The sequence below is a fragment of the Mytilus trossulus genome, chromosome 7 (assembly GCF_036588685.1).
Source record: "Mytilus trossulus isolate FHL-02 chromosome 7, PNRI_Mtr1.1.1.hap1, whole genome shotgun sequence".
Taxonomy (NCBI): domain Eukaryota; kingdom Metazoa; phylum Mollusca; class Bivalvia; order Mytilida; family Mytilidae; genus Mytilus; species Mytilus trossulus.
The window spans coordinates 54,544,559-54,564,831 of NC_086379.1; the positions used below are offsets into that span (position 1 = coordinate 54,544,559).

The 20,273-nt window shown below is 31.6% G+C and overlaps 1 protein-coding gene across 4 annotated transcripts in view; it reads left to right on the top strand.

Moving 5' to 3' along the window:
- The first annotated feature begins 4,620 nt into the window (after positions 1–4,620).
- LOC134725317 (myosin heavy chain, non-muscle-like) overlaps positions 4,621–20,273 on the top strand; it is a 58,215-nt gene continuing 42,562 nt past the window's right edge. The window contains exons 1-5 of one of the 4 annotated variants that reach the window (XM_063589037.1): positions 4,621–5,197; positions 6,583–6,739; positions 10,904–10,931; positions 17,828–17,951; positions 19,751–19,786. In XM_063589037.1, coding sequence (XP_063445107.1) covers positions 4,844–5,197; positions 6,583–6,739; positions 10,904–10,931; positions 17,828–17,951; positions 19,751–19,786 — 699 coding nt within the window. In that variant the 5' untranslated portion in view covers positions 4,621–4,843. The remainder of the gene's footprint in view (positions 5,198–6,582; positions 6,740–10,903; positions 10,932–17,827; positions 17,952–19,750; positions 19,787–20,273) is intronic. The other 3 variants (XM_063589034.1, XM_063589035.1, XM_063589036.1) reach the window with 3 other exon arrangements.

A 20,273-nucleotide genomic window follows, 5' to 3' on the forward strand; every position in this document is an offset into this window, starting at 1 on the left:
GCCGCCACCGACGGATCATTATCCCTATGTCGAGCTTTCTGCCACAATAGTCGACTTGTAGTCTCGATAAAAACCGGTCTTTCAAGTTTTTGACAAGTTCAAGATTTTACAGAGACGATTTTACTCTATGATGGTCCATATGCTGTTTTGCTAACTAATCTCTCTTTAATAATCGAATTCTCATCTAGGAAATGCATCTAACAAAACCATTACTATTATATGAAAATGATTTAAAATGAGATCTTGAAAGCTACCTTTGTAGACATAGCTGATCTCCAATATCCCGGGTTTGTCAGAAAATACATCATAGGTCAACACTATTAAATGTGGACTTCTTGTGATGCCATATCTGTCTGAAATATCTCATGCGACCTTGGCCTTGACTATTTGATAAATAGTGTAAAGTAACATTGCTATGACATCAATTTCAATGTCCAACAGTCATGTTAAGTTTTTAGTGTGAGTTATTGAAAAAGCTTTTGTCTTGCCCTTAATGACGCCCGAAAACAAGGGCTGCTACAAACCCTGCTATCTATCACAGCAACATTTTGATGACATCTTTTTAATGAAACTTCAGTTCTAATTGATGTATGAATAAGTATGTCACAAGACCCGAAATGTGAGTTACTTGAACTTTCTCTTTGCCAAACGTTTTTTTGAAAAGCTTGGATCTGTTTACTCGGCAATGAGAAGTCGGGGACGTATAGCTGAAAGATGATAATTTTATGACATTACTTTTGGTGACGCTTTACTCTGAAGAAACAGTTTATGAGACACTAGCTTGAAACAGGATGGTAATGAAAAACAATACTGATATTACACATATGCTGTACTATATTAATAATTGACACTGAACAATTTTATTTGAAAGGCCCTATCCATATGGGGAGCCGAATGGGACTCTTGTGGTTTCAGTGTACTCGAAATTCAATTGTGTACAGACAAAAGTGAGTTCTGTTCCACAAAAATGAGTTTCGTTTAACAAAATTTGTAGCATACGACAAATTTAAATTTTGCTATACAACATTATCTTTCAGTGGACAAAAGTTACTTTTGTCATGACAAAATTCATTTTTGTACACAGACTTTACTTTTGTTACCTTAATTTTGTATGCAACTTTGGATTTTACGGTAGCTTACGAGAAAAACATGTAAATTAAAAATGGCAAAAGTTGGGTTTGAGAATTTAAAGAATTAAACAATTTCTTTGCTATAGTTATTATTCACGAAACAATACACGCAAGCTACAGATTTTATGAACGTTTGAGCTTTATCGAACCGGGAGTTTAAAAAAAAAACAGATTTTAGAAATTTTTGTTAACATTTTCATGTCATTGAAAAGGCAAATGAGCGATCTGCGCTGTCGTTCACCCACAACTTCGTATATAGATCTCTTTTTTTTTGCTAATCAAATATCCTTTATGTGTTTGCTTTAGATTGGCTTTCCTGTGTACACTTGGTTTTTTAACGTTCACCCCAATTACATTTTATAGAATTTGTAAGGGTTCCGTGGAAACCAGTGTTTGTCTTATTTTGTTTTGCTGTAAGTAGCAGGCTCCACATAAATGGAGAAAAAATATCATTTTTTTCCTCTAGATATTATTTTTGAATGTAAGAAGCTATTGTCAAAGTTTGGTAAAAATTCAGGAGGTTTAAATCAATATAAGAAAATGGAAATGAAAATAGAGAGATGTGCCAAAAAGACAACGGACCAAACTAAGAGCAAGAAAACAGCCCGGCGAAGGCCACCGATACAGTGAGAAAATCTCACATTCAGAAGCGTGTTTCAGCTGTCCCCCAAAATAGATAACTTTTTTTTTTACAAAATTTAATTCTTGGTACTATCTTATGACCATAAACAAGCGTTTGTTCAATTTTGGTATAGGATAGTTTAAGAAAGTTATTAAAATTTCAAAAACTCTAACCACAAAGTGACTGATATTTGTGGATGCAGCCGCCGATCATATTTCACTTTTGCGACAAAAGTCGCCAAAAAATATGATGATTTGAATGAACGCAATATAAGTTTATAATATTGTTTATAAACCAACCAATTTTAGGAATTGCCTTTCAAATCTTGTCGACTTGACTTTGACCACTTTTTGCTCAAGGTCGGCATTATTATAGTGGTGTTGTTCAATCATTAGCTGTATCTAGCGGGTGTTTTGGAGATTACTATCTATTCTATAATTTCTGATCTGAAGATATACTAAAATGTCTTTTACTTTTATGTATAACTTGCGTACGCCATTGTACACGACTAACGTGTTTTCTTGCATTGATTGTTTGTTGCTTAACGTCCAGTGGCAATTATTTCATGCATGTTCAGGACATATCCGTGTACTGCTCATGAAGTGAATGTATACAATCTTCTACTAATTCGTTATTTTAGAACTAAATGCTTTATTTCCTGTATCGTTTACAAACAAAATGTGCCATTCAATTCGTGTTCGTAATTCACAGAACGTCTACTAGAGTTTCATTAGAGTTATCCTTCTTTGACTTCGGTTTTGATTGTAAGGATAGTTTTTTGTTTCGTGTTTTTTTATACCATCATAAATACACTATCGCACAGTTTTTCAGACAGAAAACTTTTATTTTGTGCAATACTTGTATACATACTTAAAGCGTTCATATTTCAGGGTGAAGGGGAATTCTTGGCATATTAAAATAATGTCTGGTGAATAGAAAAATACTGCATGACAGTTCAACGCCTACAATTTTCAAGCTCGAGTACGAAAGGTATGAAATGCCTAACACAGACAACCATTGAAAAAATGTCCATTTTAGCAGACTTAATTTCATCCTCCATTTCTCTGTTATGGCATCACTTACTGTGACTTGTAACACGGTGTTTCTTGTTATATGACTGAGCAACACTACGAGTTCCGGCCCTACAGCTGGAAAGCAGTATCGGTGTTGCCTAGTAATCGAAAAGCAGGAACTGCCTACCACTGTGAACAGGCCACCGTCTGTTTATGGTTCGTGTTGATCCATTTACAGTTTCTTTGCAATGTTTTGTAGTCTAGACTATTTTTTTCTGTTTCTCGTGGTATTTTTTTTTTTACTTCTCCCAAAAGTTCATGGTGTTGTTTTTAATTATTTGGTTCTGGTTATCATTTGAAATGCCAGAACATTATTTGAGATAAGTTCTGAGCTTTTGAAATGATATTTCATCTCCAAGCCGGTAACTTAATTGTGTTCTACTTTGAAACTTCAAAGGCAAAACTGTAATGTTGATAATGATTACAGAAATTATGATCAACCCGTCATGCAATAGACGTTGTTTCACTGTATAAAGTCATATGGAAGAAATATTCTGTAACATTATTCCCACTGGAACAAATTTTACAGTAATTGACTTACTTGACTTGACTTTATCCACTTCGTCCCAAGAGGGACATAGGGCGACTACAGTTTCTCTACATTTCTTCCTGTCCATGGCTGTTCGTTTTGTTTGTTTCCAGGTCTTCACAATTTTACTCAGCTCGTTTGTTAGTCCTCTACGCCAGGTGTTTTTTTGGCCTACCACTTTTTTGGATGTCCTTGTGGTTCCACTCTAGGGCTTACTGCCTAGGTGATGTTTTTGTCTTTTTTTCTGAGGTTATTCCCCGCGATCTACTTCCACTTTCTTGTTCGTATTGTCTGAGGCTGGGTTGCTGGCTGTTGTTTGGTTTTTCTCCACAACTCATTATTGGTCATATTTTGTTTGACCATCTGATGTTGAGGATGTTTCTCAAACTTTTATTGACAAACTTTTATTGACAAAAGTTTGGACTGATTTGATAGATGCATCTGTTTCTCTCCGGGTTTCTGATCCGTATAAAAGTACAGATTTGACATTGTGGTAAATATACAGTAATTGCTCCTTACTTTTGTTCCAAGAGGAAACAATGTTTGGAATTGTTCTACAGTGATCTTCTTTAACAAAGTTTCCAAAGGAATTTCTGTGAGGCGGAAAAAATATTCGTTAAAAGCCAACCCAGCAATTAAGATAAGGACATCAAAACCAGCTGACTCTGACTATTATAATTAAGATCTTATATATAAAGCTATATGTCACGATTGTTTTATTAAACTTGAAGATACAAAACTCAGTTCATTAAGTTTTGATCACGTTTATACTTGGTTCTATTGTAGCAGAGACATATAATACAATTTTTTGGTATGTCTCTGTTTATACTTATACTTCAGTTTACAGTAGGTCTATAATCATGAGTCCCAGTTTTATCCCACAAACATTTGTTATTTATTAAACTGAGACAGCCAAGAACGAGGACTCAACTTCCACAATATATTGATCAGTTCCACTACACCTTTTTCTATGATATCATAATGACATTGCCGTGCGTAATCACAATTTCCGGGTTAGACCATGATATTTTGCGACCGAAAGAATGTCATTGATCATATAATTTGATGTCTTTGGAATTTTAAAGTAGAAGGGGCGTGTCACTAATTTATTTTTCATTATAAGTTAGGTTGTGTAAAAGAATATTTGCTTGTTCAAAATAGTTTTTTTTTGTGATAAAAGAAGATTTGAAAACATTTATTATTCACAGGAAACGTTTATTTTTAGCACATGAACTTTCCCTGTTGCACCTAAGAGTCACGTGATTATTCTCTCTGATACAAGTTTTCTCGCTCTTTCAACCAAGGCGGGCGGCGGCCCAAAAACAGATTTGAATGTGTCTTATAAGTGTAGTTTTTGGTACATGAAAAAGGATTATATCAGTTATTTTAATATTAAGGATAAAAGACATTTAATCAGCTTCAAGAGACATTAAAGTTTGCATTACTTTGGGTAGTTTCTTTCAGAAATAAAAGGCCGACAACATTGAAAATGGCGGACGACCCTTACGGAAGCGTGAGTGCACAAGAGCTCCAGTATTTGGCTGTTGATAGGAATACTATCAATGATCCTATGATACAGGCAGAATGGGCTTCCAAAAAATTGATATGGGTGCCTCATGAACAGCATGGATTCTGTGCTGCATGTGTAAAAGGCGAACATGGAGAAGAAATGGAAGTGGAGTTGGAAGAATCCGGAAAAAGAGTTCGGGTTCACAGGGATGATTGTCAGAAAATGAATCCTCCTAAATTTAACAAAGTTGAGGATATGGCAGAATTAACCTGTCTAAATGAGGCATCAGTATTGTTTAACCTGAAAGACCGATACTACTCTGGTTTGATTTATGTAAGTAATGGATCTAATAAATCAGTTGGCTTTGGGTATCTTTATAAGCTGTTAGTTGAAATACTAATAACTATGTACCAAAAATGTATCATAAGACAGTTCGACAATAACTACAGTAAGAAAAAAACTTTTTTTCTCTGCATATTCTCTTTTTACTAAGTTATCGCTATTTCTTTGCTATGATTGGAGAACACAGGGAACACTGTCGTTCTCTTTGAATTTGAATGTCTGAATGATGTCTTTCAAGTGTCTCCAATTCCAAATAAAGGGTAAGATCTTTTCCTACACTGATGGTAGTCCGAGATAAATATGACGTCTAACTGCTATTTTGCCAGACAAGCTGGGGCTGTGGGATGTCAGAGCTAGTCCCATATCAAATAGTGGATATTTGCCCATCAAAAATAGATTCGTTGCTTCTGATACCAACTAACGGCCTTGGAATTAATTAAATTGGGTATCAATTTGTTCATTTTTCATTTATCTCTTCATTTATGTAAGCTTCACCTACCTCCCACCCTTTATTTTTCCATATTTAAACAGTTTTCACAGTCAAGATTCAGTCTACCCTTAACCACCGGCCCACCAGCCTAGACTGGTAAAACTGCTGTAATAATCATCTCCAAAGGCCAGTATAATATTAATCTAAATAAAATTTTCTTAAAATTCAGCTTCTTGCCTTTAGATTCAAAGTCTACAAGTCTGAATAACAAGTTGATTTTGGCTGATGTATAAAGAAGAAATACAGGCACATACAAATGTAGACCTCCAACTTGGTGACAAAAGGGCAGTCACTCTGTCTCAATATGATTCAGTAGAAATTTCGATACTTGGATATAAGAAGATACATGTACATGTAGTATAATAATTGTAGAAGTCAACAATGTTGCCAGCAAACAAACGTAACAGAAGTGGTTGTTAATGTGACAATTGTCATTTTAAATCCAAGGTCAATTTCATGTATAGAAAAGTCCTGAAACTATTAGTTGGTGTTTATTGTTAGCTTATGTTAAAAGAAATACACACAAATTAACTTTTGCTTGCCCTAGAAATTTTTTTGGTAAAAGCCAGTTTATAGTATGATTTTGTTGCTCTGTTTATTCACTAAGAATTGTCATAAGCAAGTGCAGGTACGGTCACCGTACTCACTTTTATTTTAACCACAATATGACTACAGTTCTGAAGTAAAGCATCAAAGAATTGATTTCTTAAGTGGTGCTCTTACATATATATACATGTATGATTTGGTTTCACTATAAATTGAATTGCATGCAATTGTATAATGTTTTATGAACTTATTCTTGTTGCATTTATCATACAATGTAGGTACCGTAATATGACACAAGTAGATGTTTTATAATGAATTATAATTGATACTTTCTTTTCAGACATACTCAGGTTTATTTTGTGTTGTTGTAAATCCATACAAGAGACTACCAATTTACACAGATAAAGTAATAGAACTTTACAAAGGAAAGAAACGCCATGAAGTCCCCCCTCATGTGTTTGCCATCACAGACACTGCATATAGAAGCATGTTGCAAGGTAAATTGTTAATACTGTATATGTCTTAAATCAGTAAGACGCTTTTATGTGCCAGTCTTATGTTGGGTTTACATTTGAATCTATAGGCTGACTGTCCTTGTTAATCTTAGGCCAAATGTTTGCACTTACACAATGTAGATAACAGTTTTTAAAGCAGTGTTAAACAGATTTTGTAATAACATTACTTTAAATAACTACAGTGTCTTTCACAGGTCTAGTAATGAAATAAAAGCAACGCCTCAGGACAGTTAAAATGATTTTCTACCAGTAAAATCATCCTGATATGAGCCTCGCAGGCCATATTACAAATGTTATTTTCAGACAATCTATAATTATCTTTGTGTCACTTTGACTATCAATTTGTTCTGGCTTCATATCCCAAACTTCTACTTTAAACAAGTTTTAAGATTTCATTAAAACTTACATGTACATAGCTAGTACAAATGTATACATATACTGATATACTTTATGGCATTAAACTTTTGGAAAAAGTAGACTTTGCCATTATATCTACAAAATGGGGTAGGATACTATAGTCATCTTGTATGTGTTCATGGTATGTATGTTTATTTTCCTAAACTGTAAGCTGGATTTCTGTGAAGTTGAAACTTGGACTATATTTCCAACATTTGTCCTTTGTTTAGTTTTTATGAGATTTTTTTGGGTGCTTGCATTGACATCACTATATCCACATAAATTAGGCTATTGAGTATATGACCAATTTTACTGAAAACAATTGAGTTGTTTCCAATGTATCTTCTCCATATTAGGTGTATAAAGATCTACCTTTTAGAACATCCAACATAAGAGGCACATCTCTTTAAATTTAATTAATATGTGTTATATCCTTTACATGCATATTAAAGTAGTCAAGGCAGATTTAATATGATGTTTCAGTTTCTGATTAAATGCATCCTATAAATGTATACACATACATGCACAGATATAAAAAATAATAAGTAAGGAGATATGTACACAATGTACATGTATACCCACGACAAACATGTTGAAACTGAAATTTCCAATTTTCATACAGGTTGTTTACAAAATGATTCAGATTTACAATTTCTAGGTAATAAAGTATTAACCTGTTTACCTTGTATCTGTTTAGCAAGGTCATTGTTATTTGTTTTTAATATAAGCATTTACTAATAGATTTTTATAGTAAAGATCATTATGGTCAAATGGTTAGCTTGATTACTTGTTTAATTTCAATAATGTTTGAATCTCTGTTATATGTAAATGTTTACGTTGAACTTATGTAAGAAATTTAAGAACTTATTTAATGACTAGTTTATTATCAGTAAATGTTTATTTCTGACCTGACATTTTAATCTGACATTCTTGTTTTAAATATTAACAGATGGATGTTCCTCTGTTGATTTATCTGGCAACTTTATCAGATTTAAAGAAAAAATAAAAGCATTCCAAAATGACATGAAGGTTTAAAACAGCTAAAAATACATTTTACAAGAAATAAATGCACATTGATGTATTTTCATGCAGTGAATGCTTTAACGTTTCCATACACACATTTTGCAACTAAAAGTCCTCTTGTACAAGATATTGTTAAGTCTTTGATTTTGCTTTATACATGAACATGCACATTTTCTTCTCAGTGGAAAACATACATTTTTCCTGTAATATATTTTAAAAGGTAGCATTTTACATTTAGTAACCAATTACAGTGTAGATGTAGTTGCCCCTTTCTAAAGTTTTGGACTTTTTATCTCTTTAATTTTTTTTGAAGCATTGTCCATCATGTCCATTAGATTGGCCATTTCTTTGATCATTGACTACACTAATATTTTCAAGAACAATGACCTGTATATGTCTCTTCCATAGATGTTGTTCTGATAAATTTTCTTTGAATTCTTTTGATAAGGTTTTTTTAAATTATTTTTAGACTGCAGAATTTATATATTTTTGCCATCTGGTATAGGACTGATAACAAATCTCGAGAGTAACTTGAAGTAAACTTTTACTAGACTTAAAATTTTTTGTAAAATCATAAATTTGTTATGATGATGCAGGAGTCAATCGGGACTGGATTTTATATATAAAGTATACATGTATGTAGTGGAATTTCTGTTTAAAAGGAAATATGCATGAAAGACAAATGTATATTGCAACCTTATTTTTTCTTAACATGAGTTGTGCAACAACATTGCATATCTTCCCTTTTGGAATTTATTATTACAATTTAAATGCTGATCCATGTTAAGGTTTTTCTTCAGATACTAACCTACTCATTCTCATTCACTTTTCTCATTGGAATTGTTTTATATTGTCTTATCTGGGCCTTTTATAGCTGACTATGCAGTATGGGCTTTGCTCATGGTTGAAGGCGGTACGGTTACCTATAGTTGTTAATGTTGATGTCATTTTGGACTTTTGTGGATAGTTGTCTCATTGGCAATAATACCACATCTTCTTATATTCACTTCTGATACATGTACATATAAGCAGTTCAGCCTAGTAAGGATAGTAATGTTACTACTTAAAATACTGGGTCAAGAGATCAAGTGTCCAGAGTCCTACAAAGTTGAGGTTGGATTTTCGAGATTTGTTAAAATCAACTACTAATTGTTGGATATCTTTAAATAAATGTATGACCCTGTAAATATTTTATCTTTGGGAAATAACTTTGTCCAATTAGTTGTCAGGCTGTGTTGATCTTTTGTCCCATGTGAATGTGATGCATGTACATGTGAAATGTAATTGTTGAAAGCCTACATGTAGGTGCAGGTGCAGTTCAAGCCTTTATTTGTAAAAGTTCTGGTTCCTATGTTAGATGTTGAGGTAAAGTTGTGGTTCGTATATCAGATGTTGAGGTAAACGTCTGTTTGATATATATAAACAAGAGTAATTGTTTGTTCACTTATCAGGTATGAATTTGTTATCTCTTGAGGAATGTGATAAAGTTTAGGTAAGAGGATGAGACGGTTAGATCAATCAATACTATAATCAAAAGTATAATAAAACAGGTTCCTCTTGGTGTGTAGAGCAATCAATACTATAATCAAAAGTATAATAAAACAGGTTCCTCTCCTGTGTGTAGAGCAATCAATACACTAATCCTAATGAAAGTTTACAGGTACATCTTCAAGGCTTGGCTTAAATGTACTTTAACATGTAGTACGTGTCTCGGATATTTAAAAACTGTTTTTTTAACAAGTGTACATTTGTAGTTGTGATATTTAAAAATGGTCAGTTTCACCTGTATTTAAATAATTTTATCTTCTTTTTTCACTGAATAAACATTAACCAAACACTTCAGATATTCTTTTCAACAACCTAAAAGAAGGTAAAGGCAAAAAATACGTAAAATGCATATGTCTTTCTTGAATTAAGATTCTGTATGCAGTCCCTTAACATGTAACATCATAAGATTATTGTTTTATTAGAAGCCATATCCAGGAAGCCTGATTTAAGAAGATAAAGTTCCTGTACACTTAAAAACACTAAATAGTTATTTAATCAACTTCTTCAAGTATAAACTATTTGTCAGTGAAACTATTTAGCCTGAGGGGAAGTTGTCTTCCCAGCTTAGAGAAAAATATTTCCTGTTTGTTCATGTATAGACCATACTTTCACCTTTTAAGTTGTTTAAACATGGATTTTGTAACCCTAGAACACTTTGCTGAATGAGATATTTTTATTTCAGACTTGATACAAAAAATTGATTTAAATGGCCATGCTTATTATTTATATATAAAATGTAAACTCCATCCCAAAAGTTGTTACTGAGACTTGTTATTTGCGAGGGTTTTCTGCTGTCACACTCATTTTATTTCAAAGTATTGTTTTGTATTACAGACTAGTACTGTATACATAGACATATGCATATTTCTACAGATAAAAGTGTTCATTCCTAGACAACCAAATATAACCCATAAACATGTATGCATATTTTTGCATATTTCTACAGATGCCGGTTTATATAAAAAACACCATGAACTGAGTTTACTTTCCCTACACAGATTGTTTATCTTAGAGTTAGAATACTGTTCGTTTACATAATGCAGTTTTTAGAGGTACATTTGTAGATCGCCAAACATAACCCATAGTAACGAGAGTATAAAGTTATAAGCAGGGTCTAGTTTACCTCGTCTAAGCAGTTACTTTTGTAAATTACTGAATATTTTGTTTATTTCTTTTCAGATAGAGAAGATCAATCCATTCTTTGCACGTATGTATGAAATAATAAATTTCTAATCTTGAGTAATATCAAATATCTCAAAGTTTCTAAAATGATATATCTGTCAGGATTTAAAATGCTTGAAAATCTTGATGGTCTTTCTCAAGATTAATTCTTAAAATATACATGTATAATGTTTTAAAACATCCGTTTTTTAACCAGTCCCAGTCATACATTCCAAACATAGGCAATAGACAAGCAAAACTTAAGTATGTTCTTAAAAAAAAGATAGTATGTTCCTGTATCCTTCAAGAATACTTCAAAGATGAATCTGAATAAAAACTATATTCATCTGTCAGTTGTCACCACTGGCCAGTAGGTTTAGAAATGCAAGTAAGGGGTCACATTTAGACTGGATTTTTGTAAGTGAAAACCGAAGTGGAGAGATAACATATTTATCTTTTGTTTTATAACATTCAGATTGTTGTGTAACAACTTTAGGTTTTACTGGTAGTTCTAATCACTTGGAAACTTGACTTTTTTGACAAAATTTTTTTCAATGAAATTTTGTTCAGATAAAGGTGGTGATAGGACTTTTATATTTTGGAATGTGTTTCTCTTGGACTTATTTGACAGAAGATTTGTCTTATGACAATGATATTCATCCTCCATAAACACTAAGTTATTTATGATCTTTATAAACGAAATGTTGTCAATGTCATTTTACAAGAAGTTTTTAGAAAAGAAAAGCTCCTATATAGAAATTTATGACTGATATAAAAATATTATATTTGTTGACTTGGTATGATGTAGCTTTGGGCTGAAGTAGTCTCCGTCATGACGGTTATTCAACCTATACATGTAGCCAGGTATAAGAGTGATTAATGATGACTTGTTTTTACTGAAAATACAGAAACTTCACATTTTGGACATGGCATTGGAGAATCATTCCAGTTCCTTTAAATTAGTAACCACCCCTTCAGGCTATACATGTACATAACAAACTTTGAAATTTTAACTTTAAAAAACATCCGCTGTATTCTATTTTTCACTAAATATTTTGTAGAATTGGGGAGAAAATGCCACATAATGTAATCAAAACAGGTTGGCATTAGCAAAGTTATCCATGTTTTCATAGTTTCAAACCTTTTTTGTAAGAACATTGTCTTATCCTTGTTAGATAAAAAAGAGAAAGTGTTTATAAACTTTCAAATACATACAAGACAATTGTGATCAAAATAAAGTAAAGACAAAATAAAAAAAGCTTTATAATGTTAGATTTATAAAACACTTGACATTTTCAGTTTTGATCATTGTGTATCGAATAACATGAGCATGTTAAAATTACATATCTAATTATATACACTCTAAATACCCTATTATTATTCTTGTTTATATATGTCATAGTAAAGCCCCAAGGAAGAAGATCTTAATTGTCAACATACATGATTTGTTTGACCCATTTTAAAATAATGACCACTTAAATTTAAAGTCTTAATCGGCTATTTGTTTATGGTCATCTGATCTCACATTTCAGACCTGGACATCCTAGATATTTTGCTGAGCTTTTAAATTAAATCTTCCACCAAGATAAACTTTTGATTGTTAGATTGCAAAGGAATGTATATGAACCACACCAGCATATTATATCTATGATAGGTCTAATTTACACATACAATGGTTACATTGAAGCACTGCCATGGACCAAATTTAAATATGTGTTTGATGTAGTTTCAAATCAATCTACTTGAATTTTGTTTTGAACACTATCAAAATACTCACTATGGGGGGAAATAAAACATTTTAATTGAATGAATTCAAGGGAAATTACTGAGGCCTAGAATATCGAAAGTTTGCAGAAAAATGGATTAAGATAATTGAAACGATAGACAAGTTTTCTAGCCATATGGCAAAGGGTATTTAATTGTGAAGGTCACATTGGGAATACACTGTTTTCTGGTTGACTTGAAAGTCATATTATTATCATTAACATATAAAATAAATGTTATTGGAAAACATAAATATAAATCTGTAAACAAACTTTTAAAATATTTTTTTTCATGGTCCGTTGAAATAAATATATTAAAAACTTTGCTCATCATTAAATTTGCATGTGGCACACAATAAAAGGGTATAAAATGATAAAATGATAAAGGAGTCATTTAAAAATCTAACTTAAGATTTTATTTAAAATAAAGTTATCCATATTCATAGCCCAGACTTGAAAATATTTTGCTTATCCCATAAAATAGTAAAACATGCTCTCAGAATTATTCAAGCATTACATACAAAGCATATATAGTGGTTGACATTCCAGAAATACGTCACACAATATAACAAATATTTAAATATTCTTGATCTAATGATATAATAACCACAAATGGGTCAGCTGTGTGTCTTTTACCTTTAACTGATAGTAACGTAATGACTCATTAGTAAGCCTTGCCTTATATGGAAAAATAACTACCGATAGGCAGGTAGCACATCTGCGGTTGGGTTGAAATGTTGACGAAACTTTTATCAACCACCTCAGTGTTTTATGGTTCTTATAACAGTGACATATCACTTTGGGTCATAAATTATTACAATTTCATGTTGCACTTATTTTTTTTATGTCTAGATTTTATCTAATGGGATGTTTACCTTTAGATAAGTACATTCATGACGCTGTCATTTGTGTTATTGAAAAAAGGGTTAAACTGAGGTAAAAATTGATTACACATGAACTTGACAGTGACAACACAAAATGTAGTGGGATGATAGTCCTTTTGAATAATTAATTGCCATTTTAAATATTGAATGAAAGGCTAATTTAAAGTTTTGTGAAGATAAATTTAGAAAAATATTGTCTGGAGAAATAAGAATTAAAATTTTTGTTGACCATTAGGTGCTTTTTGAAACTAGCCATTGATATCTCTGTCTATTCAGACTACAGACAGGTGAAAATTATGAAGATACTAAGACTGTCATAATTCTTTTGGCCAACTCTTTAAGCCCAAGGCATGTATCTTAAGGAAAAGATAGTCATTGAATTATAAAAATATTAGAAGAGAAATGTACATAAACAAATCAAAAATGAACATCTAATCAAGTGGAAATTTGTGTAGCGTCACTTTTACCGTTCAACAGCTTTGTCCCTTTATAACTTTATATGATATGCAAAAGGGGCATCTTCTGTGTCCCATGGACATATTCCCATTCAGTGTATGACGCCATGATTTTTTCGGTCTCTCTTTGAGAGTTGAGGTTTCTACCTTTTGTTTTGTTGGTTTTTTTTCTCCATCATGTCCATGAAAAGGAAATTAGCAAAAACAGATAAATAGCAAAATATAAAGAAATATATTTAAATTTTTCATAATATAAAGATTAGAAGCTTGTAGGCCTTATACAAGTAAGCGGACATAAAAACAGGATGAAGAAAATCATACATTTCCTTAATTATATTTTAAACCTGTGGATTACATGTTTGATAATCTATAATCAGTTTGTTCATTGGTATCATGTTTTAATTTTCAAACGGAAATATTGTATGTTTTCAAATCCTTATTCTCTGCTTACAACTCAATAAACAGCCAAATGAAGTGGTGCTCATATTCAGGTGTGTTACACCTGCAGTAAGGCACGTCTACTACATCCTGCATAAATCTGCATCAAATATCTATGTTCAATTCCACATCTATCTAAATAGCCTTGTAAATTTAGAATTTGATCAATGAAAGTTGTCAGTTTCTGACAATGAGGACGGTTATCAATCTAAACTTAATATCACATAAGGTATGGAAATGAAAAGAGCTGAATGTGCATTTAATCAGAGAATTGGTTCCATGTCTTCATTAGAATAATAGATTAGCACCTACATCAAAGTCATTTTACTGATGATTGACTGGAAATTGATCACTTTCATCTGGTATTGATGGAGGGATGATTTTATATCTGTTTGAGAGCCCCTTATCTTTATCTTTTCATATTTCATATTGTTAGGAGAATTTTATGATATTTGTGACATCCAAGTGTTTAGTCAACTGATGATATAGGACTTTCCCTGTACTTTAAATGTCACAAACAACATTGTTTACAGCTAAAAATGTATGTTAATGGTTTAACAATGACCCACAAGATGACCTTTTCACTGTGAATGTGGATAAAAAATGCAAATATTGGCTTTTTCAGAAAAAAACATTATCTTTTTTCTGATCTGTGTACAAATTTAGGTCGTAATGATTCAATTGTTCATAAAGATCGTTATCATATATTGTATGACTCGTTTGTATTGTGTGTAACAGGTGCCCTATGAGGTTAATGGAATATTGTTTTAAAAGTACTCGACTTTAAACCTACTTCAAATTCTTAGTGACTTAAGCTTAGCTATCCCTTGTAAAGAGCAATATGTTGGCTAACCGTGCTTATAGTACAGGTGTATTTATTTACCAATTTATATTTAAATTTGTAGTCTTGTGCTAAAATTACATGTATTTGACAAAGTAAAGTAGATTTTCCCCCTAACATTATACTGCATCGCCTAGTCCAATATTTGAATTGTTTTTAACCCAGTTTTTGTATAAGTTATGTAGAAAATTAGATAAGATTCCGTTTAGACAGAATAATGATTCAGGATATGATTTAATTCATTGGTTAGATGGGATGTTGACTCATGTTTATAGCATACAACAGATTGTAGTCTGTCATTAGAAGTGTTAAAGTTACTTGTTATATGTAAAGATCATATGTAATTAGGTCCTTCATTAAAATACTAATTATCATCTTTGTTAAGAAGAGAGACATAAATATAAACTTGTTAATACCCTTTGAACTCTTGTGACTTTAGGATGGTAATTTAAGTTACATTCATATAAATATATTGGATTGATTGGTTTATCGATTGTATAAAACAAATTCCCTTTTAAAAAAAGTTCTGACAGAATTAGATTACGTATTGACTAAATAAGCTAGTACAGTATTCCAGAGGATGTGAGTGCACTTAACCTCTAAGTGACTTCTCAGTAGTTATAGTCAAATAACTTTAAAAACTTAAGATTTTCAAGGTTCTTTTAACATAACATCAAATTGATGAAAGTGAAATGTTCTTTTATTTTGAACAGTCTTTCCTATGAACCCTCTGTTCCACCCTCATTTAAGCTCCCTTTTATACTCATATCTTTGAATTTGTGCTTTATGTTAACAGGCCCATAGCAAGGAATTTCCAAGGGGGGTTCGTTGGACTCACAAACTCAATTTTAACTGTCACAATTCAAACAGAACATTGACTTTAACAGTGCTTATTTGTTTTCAAAGGGGGGGGGGGGTCATCCAAACCACCCTGGCTACGGGTATGGTTTATGGGTCTTTGTGGGATGCCTTTGATTACCTTGCAGATTTTGTACTCTGATATTTGAAAAGAAATAAAAATAGAGCAAATGCGAACCACAATTCAAAGAAAAATTAATTTAAACCATTCCCAAATTCCCATCCCTTATAACTTCCTGCAATTGATAAATGACTTTGCATTTAATTTTATTCTATCAGAGAAACCTTGTTCTGGAGTATTTAATTCCATGCAACAGATATAATTAAAATGTCAAAAAAATACAAAATATATTATATACCATGCATTCATTAATAGCCCATGAATCTTGACATATTAAATATTTAATGGCTGTTTTATTATAGAAAAATAGTTTTTGTCAAAATATTATTTATACCTAAAGATAGTGTATTATAATTATATTAACTACACCTGTGTATACACTACAGGTTTTAAAAAGATTGATTATGTTCTCATATTTTCTCATTTATTAACCTATGTAATAGACATAAAAAATGTGCAGGTCATTGGACCCCAATAGATTATAACTTTTGTGTATTCATGAAGGATATTGATATTTAAATTGTACTGTACAGTTTAAATTCCCTGAGTGGGCTGAAATTTGTCTGTTAAATAAGTTAGGTCAGATTGTGCATTGCATATTTACATGTCTGCCCATTTAGAATTGAAATATTCTATAAGACAGACCTGGTTTTTATCAGAATTTATAACTTTATGTTAACACATTGGATCACCTTTCATGATTGTTCATATAGTTCTGTTGATTAAGCATAATCTGCTCCTTAGTGCAAGAGTTTTTATTTTGCAATTTTCAAGTACAAACTTCATCTGTAGACATGTGTTTCTCTAATTCTAATCAGAATCCCAGGACCAATTGATTATTTATTTATGATCCAAATTTGGTCATTTAATCTCAATTTGTGCTTAATTGGTAAAAAATCAATTAGGGAGCCATTTTTCATTTGTTTCTACAAACTTTGACATTTACATGAAATAATGACCAGACCACAAACTGAAGAAATATGAGATTGGAACAGCTGATCTCTATCGGTCGGTAGATTTGAATGCCCTGACATACTATATATGTATAAAAACAAATCGCTGACAAATGACACTACCTGTATATAAAACAACTGTTAGGTTTTAATGTATTTTGTACCTGGTAAACATATATTTTAAAAGCTGTAAATTCCACCATTATGTCTTTGTTGTCATTGAAAAATGCTTGCCGAATGAAAGAAAATAATTACATTTTTGTACGCATAATTAACATCTGTGAACAGCATAACTTGTTAAAGTTACGTAATACAGTTAACTCTGGTTCAAACATTTTTAACTAGCATTCTAAAGTTTATATGTTTGCCTGGTTAAGAAGATTTTACTTTATATTTTATATATCTGGTTTACATTAGGTTGCTTCTTTTCCCTTTCATATGAATCAGTATTTGAAGTTGTGAAGAAATAAAATATGCTGGTTCGAATTACAATTAGATAGGAATACGAGCAAAATCTTATAATTTTCTACAGACAATCTTTGAACATGCATAGAGTTGTATAGAGTTGTCTCATTGGTTCTCATACCACATCTTATATCTTTATACATTTATATTCCTTTATTTTACAGAGGAGAATCTGGAGCAGGTAAAACCGAGAACACTAAGAAAGTTATCCAATACTTAGCCTATGTAGCTGCATCTAACAGAACTACTTCACAACAACGTTCATCAGTATCTAATTTACATATACCCGTAAGTATTAGCTTGGTTGATGGTTGTAGCAAGTCGGCGTTAGTTTGTTTGGAGTGGATTTGATTTGATTTAATTGCATTAACCACAAACTGAAAACTATTTACAAAGAAACAAAGGGGAAGCAATAAATCTGATTCTTTTCGAATGCAAAGTTTTAAAGCTCGTTAAAGACAAAGATTCATTTTCACTGTCTGCTTTTCTGTCAAGATAACTATTTTGATAAATATAATGAATGCAGATCCTACAAGATTCAATGGTGTATTGTTTAAAGCAACTTGCTGTTACATGTTGTTGCCTATGTATTCACACAAAAGGAGCAGTTAGTTGAGAAGTTTTAGTTTGCACATGATTGCCAGTTGTATATTAAGCACATTGGTTATGGGATATTAGAAACAAATTGCTGTGATAAATATATTCTTATTGTAGAAATTGTAGATCTATGCTAATTTGTATTCAGGCCTTTATATTGAATGGAAAAGTAGTGGGAATACAGCTTTTCTGCTATTTAGCAAGTTTTAAATATGTATCTCTTAAAGGTCCTTGAGTAATGAATATGTCTTGCAAAATTGACCTTGAATATTGAATTTGGTTTTCATAATTGTCGTGTTGAACTTTAAATCAGAAAAAGTTGGTATTAAGCGTTTTGTTCCAATTGAGAAAAATTCTAAAAAGAGTCTTGTAAATCATTTATCCTTTTGCAGAGGTTTGAAATTCCTTACAATGAAATTGTGCTATTTATTTAAAGGGTAGTTCAAGTGGGTCTGATCACCATCACTTGGTAGGTGATAGTAGACATTTTATGTTTTAACCCTTAGAAATGTTTCAGACAAGGGAAGTAACTGATTCTGCAGGGTATTTCTCAGCTGTCGGAATTTTTTGGTCTTTTCTGAATTAGAGAAAAAAGGAAATCAAATCTCAAATATATTTTATTCATTTCATGTAACCCTGCAAAATTAGACATCCACAAATAAAAATGTATGTTGTTAACTAAAATGTCCAGATTTACGTCTCCATATAGGTGCATGTGTCATAAATAGTTCAGTGTTTATCAATTGCACGTTGTGTTAATAACATGTGCAGTTGTCGAAAAACTAATGTTTTAAAACCCAAGGATATAAAATTACTCATACATATTTGTACTCAAGAAAAAATGCACGCATCACAGCTTTTTAAGAATGGCTGTTTGTGTATGTAAAATACTATACAAGCTTTTTACCGGGTGAGAAATATTGAGATACGAGGTGTCAGATATGCTTTTGATGAGTTTAAATTCAAGATTGAAATATACAAAATGTAAGTTTCAAGGTCACATCCCAGCCATTCATTTTGTCTACTCGAGCTGTAATCCAACAAGTTGGTTAAAATTCCAAGTTAATGAAATTATGTAATATGAAATTATCAATGATATGCATTTAGTTTGGAAGTGCCAGAGGATAGGTGCCTGATTGATGTAGAAGAAAGAAGTTTAATGTTAGGTCTGACTCATACACCAGTATTAAAATGTTTACAGTTCACTAGAGAAGGAATATGCTATAGGGAAAAGTTTCAAAAATATATATATATTTAATTAATATAGGGAAATATTTATATTGGATTTTCCAATCACATCTTCACCAGTTCATCACACTTGCTAATGATTTAAATCTGGTCTGTTGTGATGAATGAAGAAGAAAAAAATAGCAATCAGAATTTCTATGAACTTTAAACTTTTCTTACCATTTCTGTACAATCCTACTTACATACAAAATGGCATTGTTTGTTTTTAACAAAGATAACATTAACTTTTTGTTGGTAAATAGTCAGGGACTACTGGTACTAGTAATGCATTCGTACAGGTGAGTTAAAAGACGTCTGCACGATCTACATAAATGTACTGAAAAATCTTGAACCCAATATATAAACACTGATATCTGAAGAAAATATTTTGCAAGCTCCTTTTCATTTAAACAGTGATATACAATTTTTCTGACCATATCCTACTTTCATCCCTGGCATATGAACATGACTGAATATCTCAAAAGTAGCATGGTACAGCAGTACAGAAAGCATGTGTGGCTTTGCTTCTTATTTCTTCTCTCATTGTGTGATAGAAGTAGAAATAAAAACGGAAATTGGTTTTAAAAAAAATTGGCTAGTACTCTACAGCATAAACCTATAATAATAAGTAAAAAGACAAATATACTTTAGATGTATTTATTGAATTTGAAAACTTTTTTTATCTTTATTATGAGAACTTCAAATATTTATAAGACTATCTTACAATTCTTTTTTTCCTTGTAAAATCTATTATGTAATGTAATCACAAATTTATATAAAAATTCT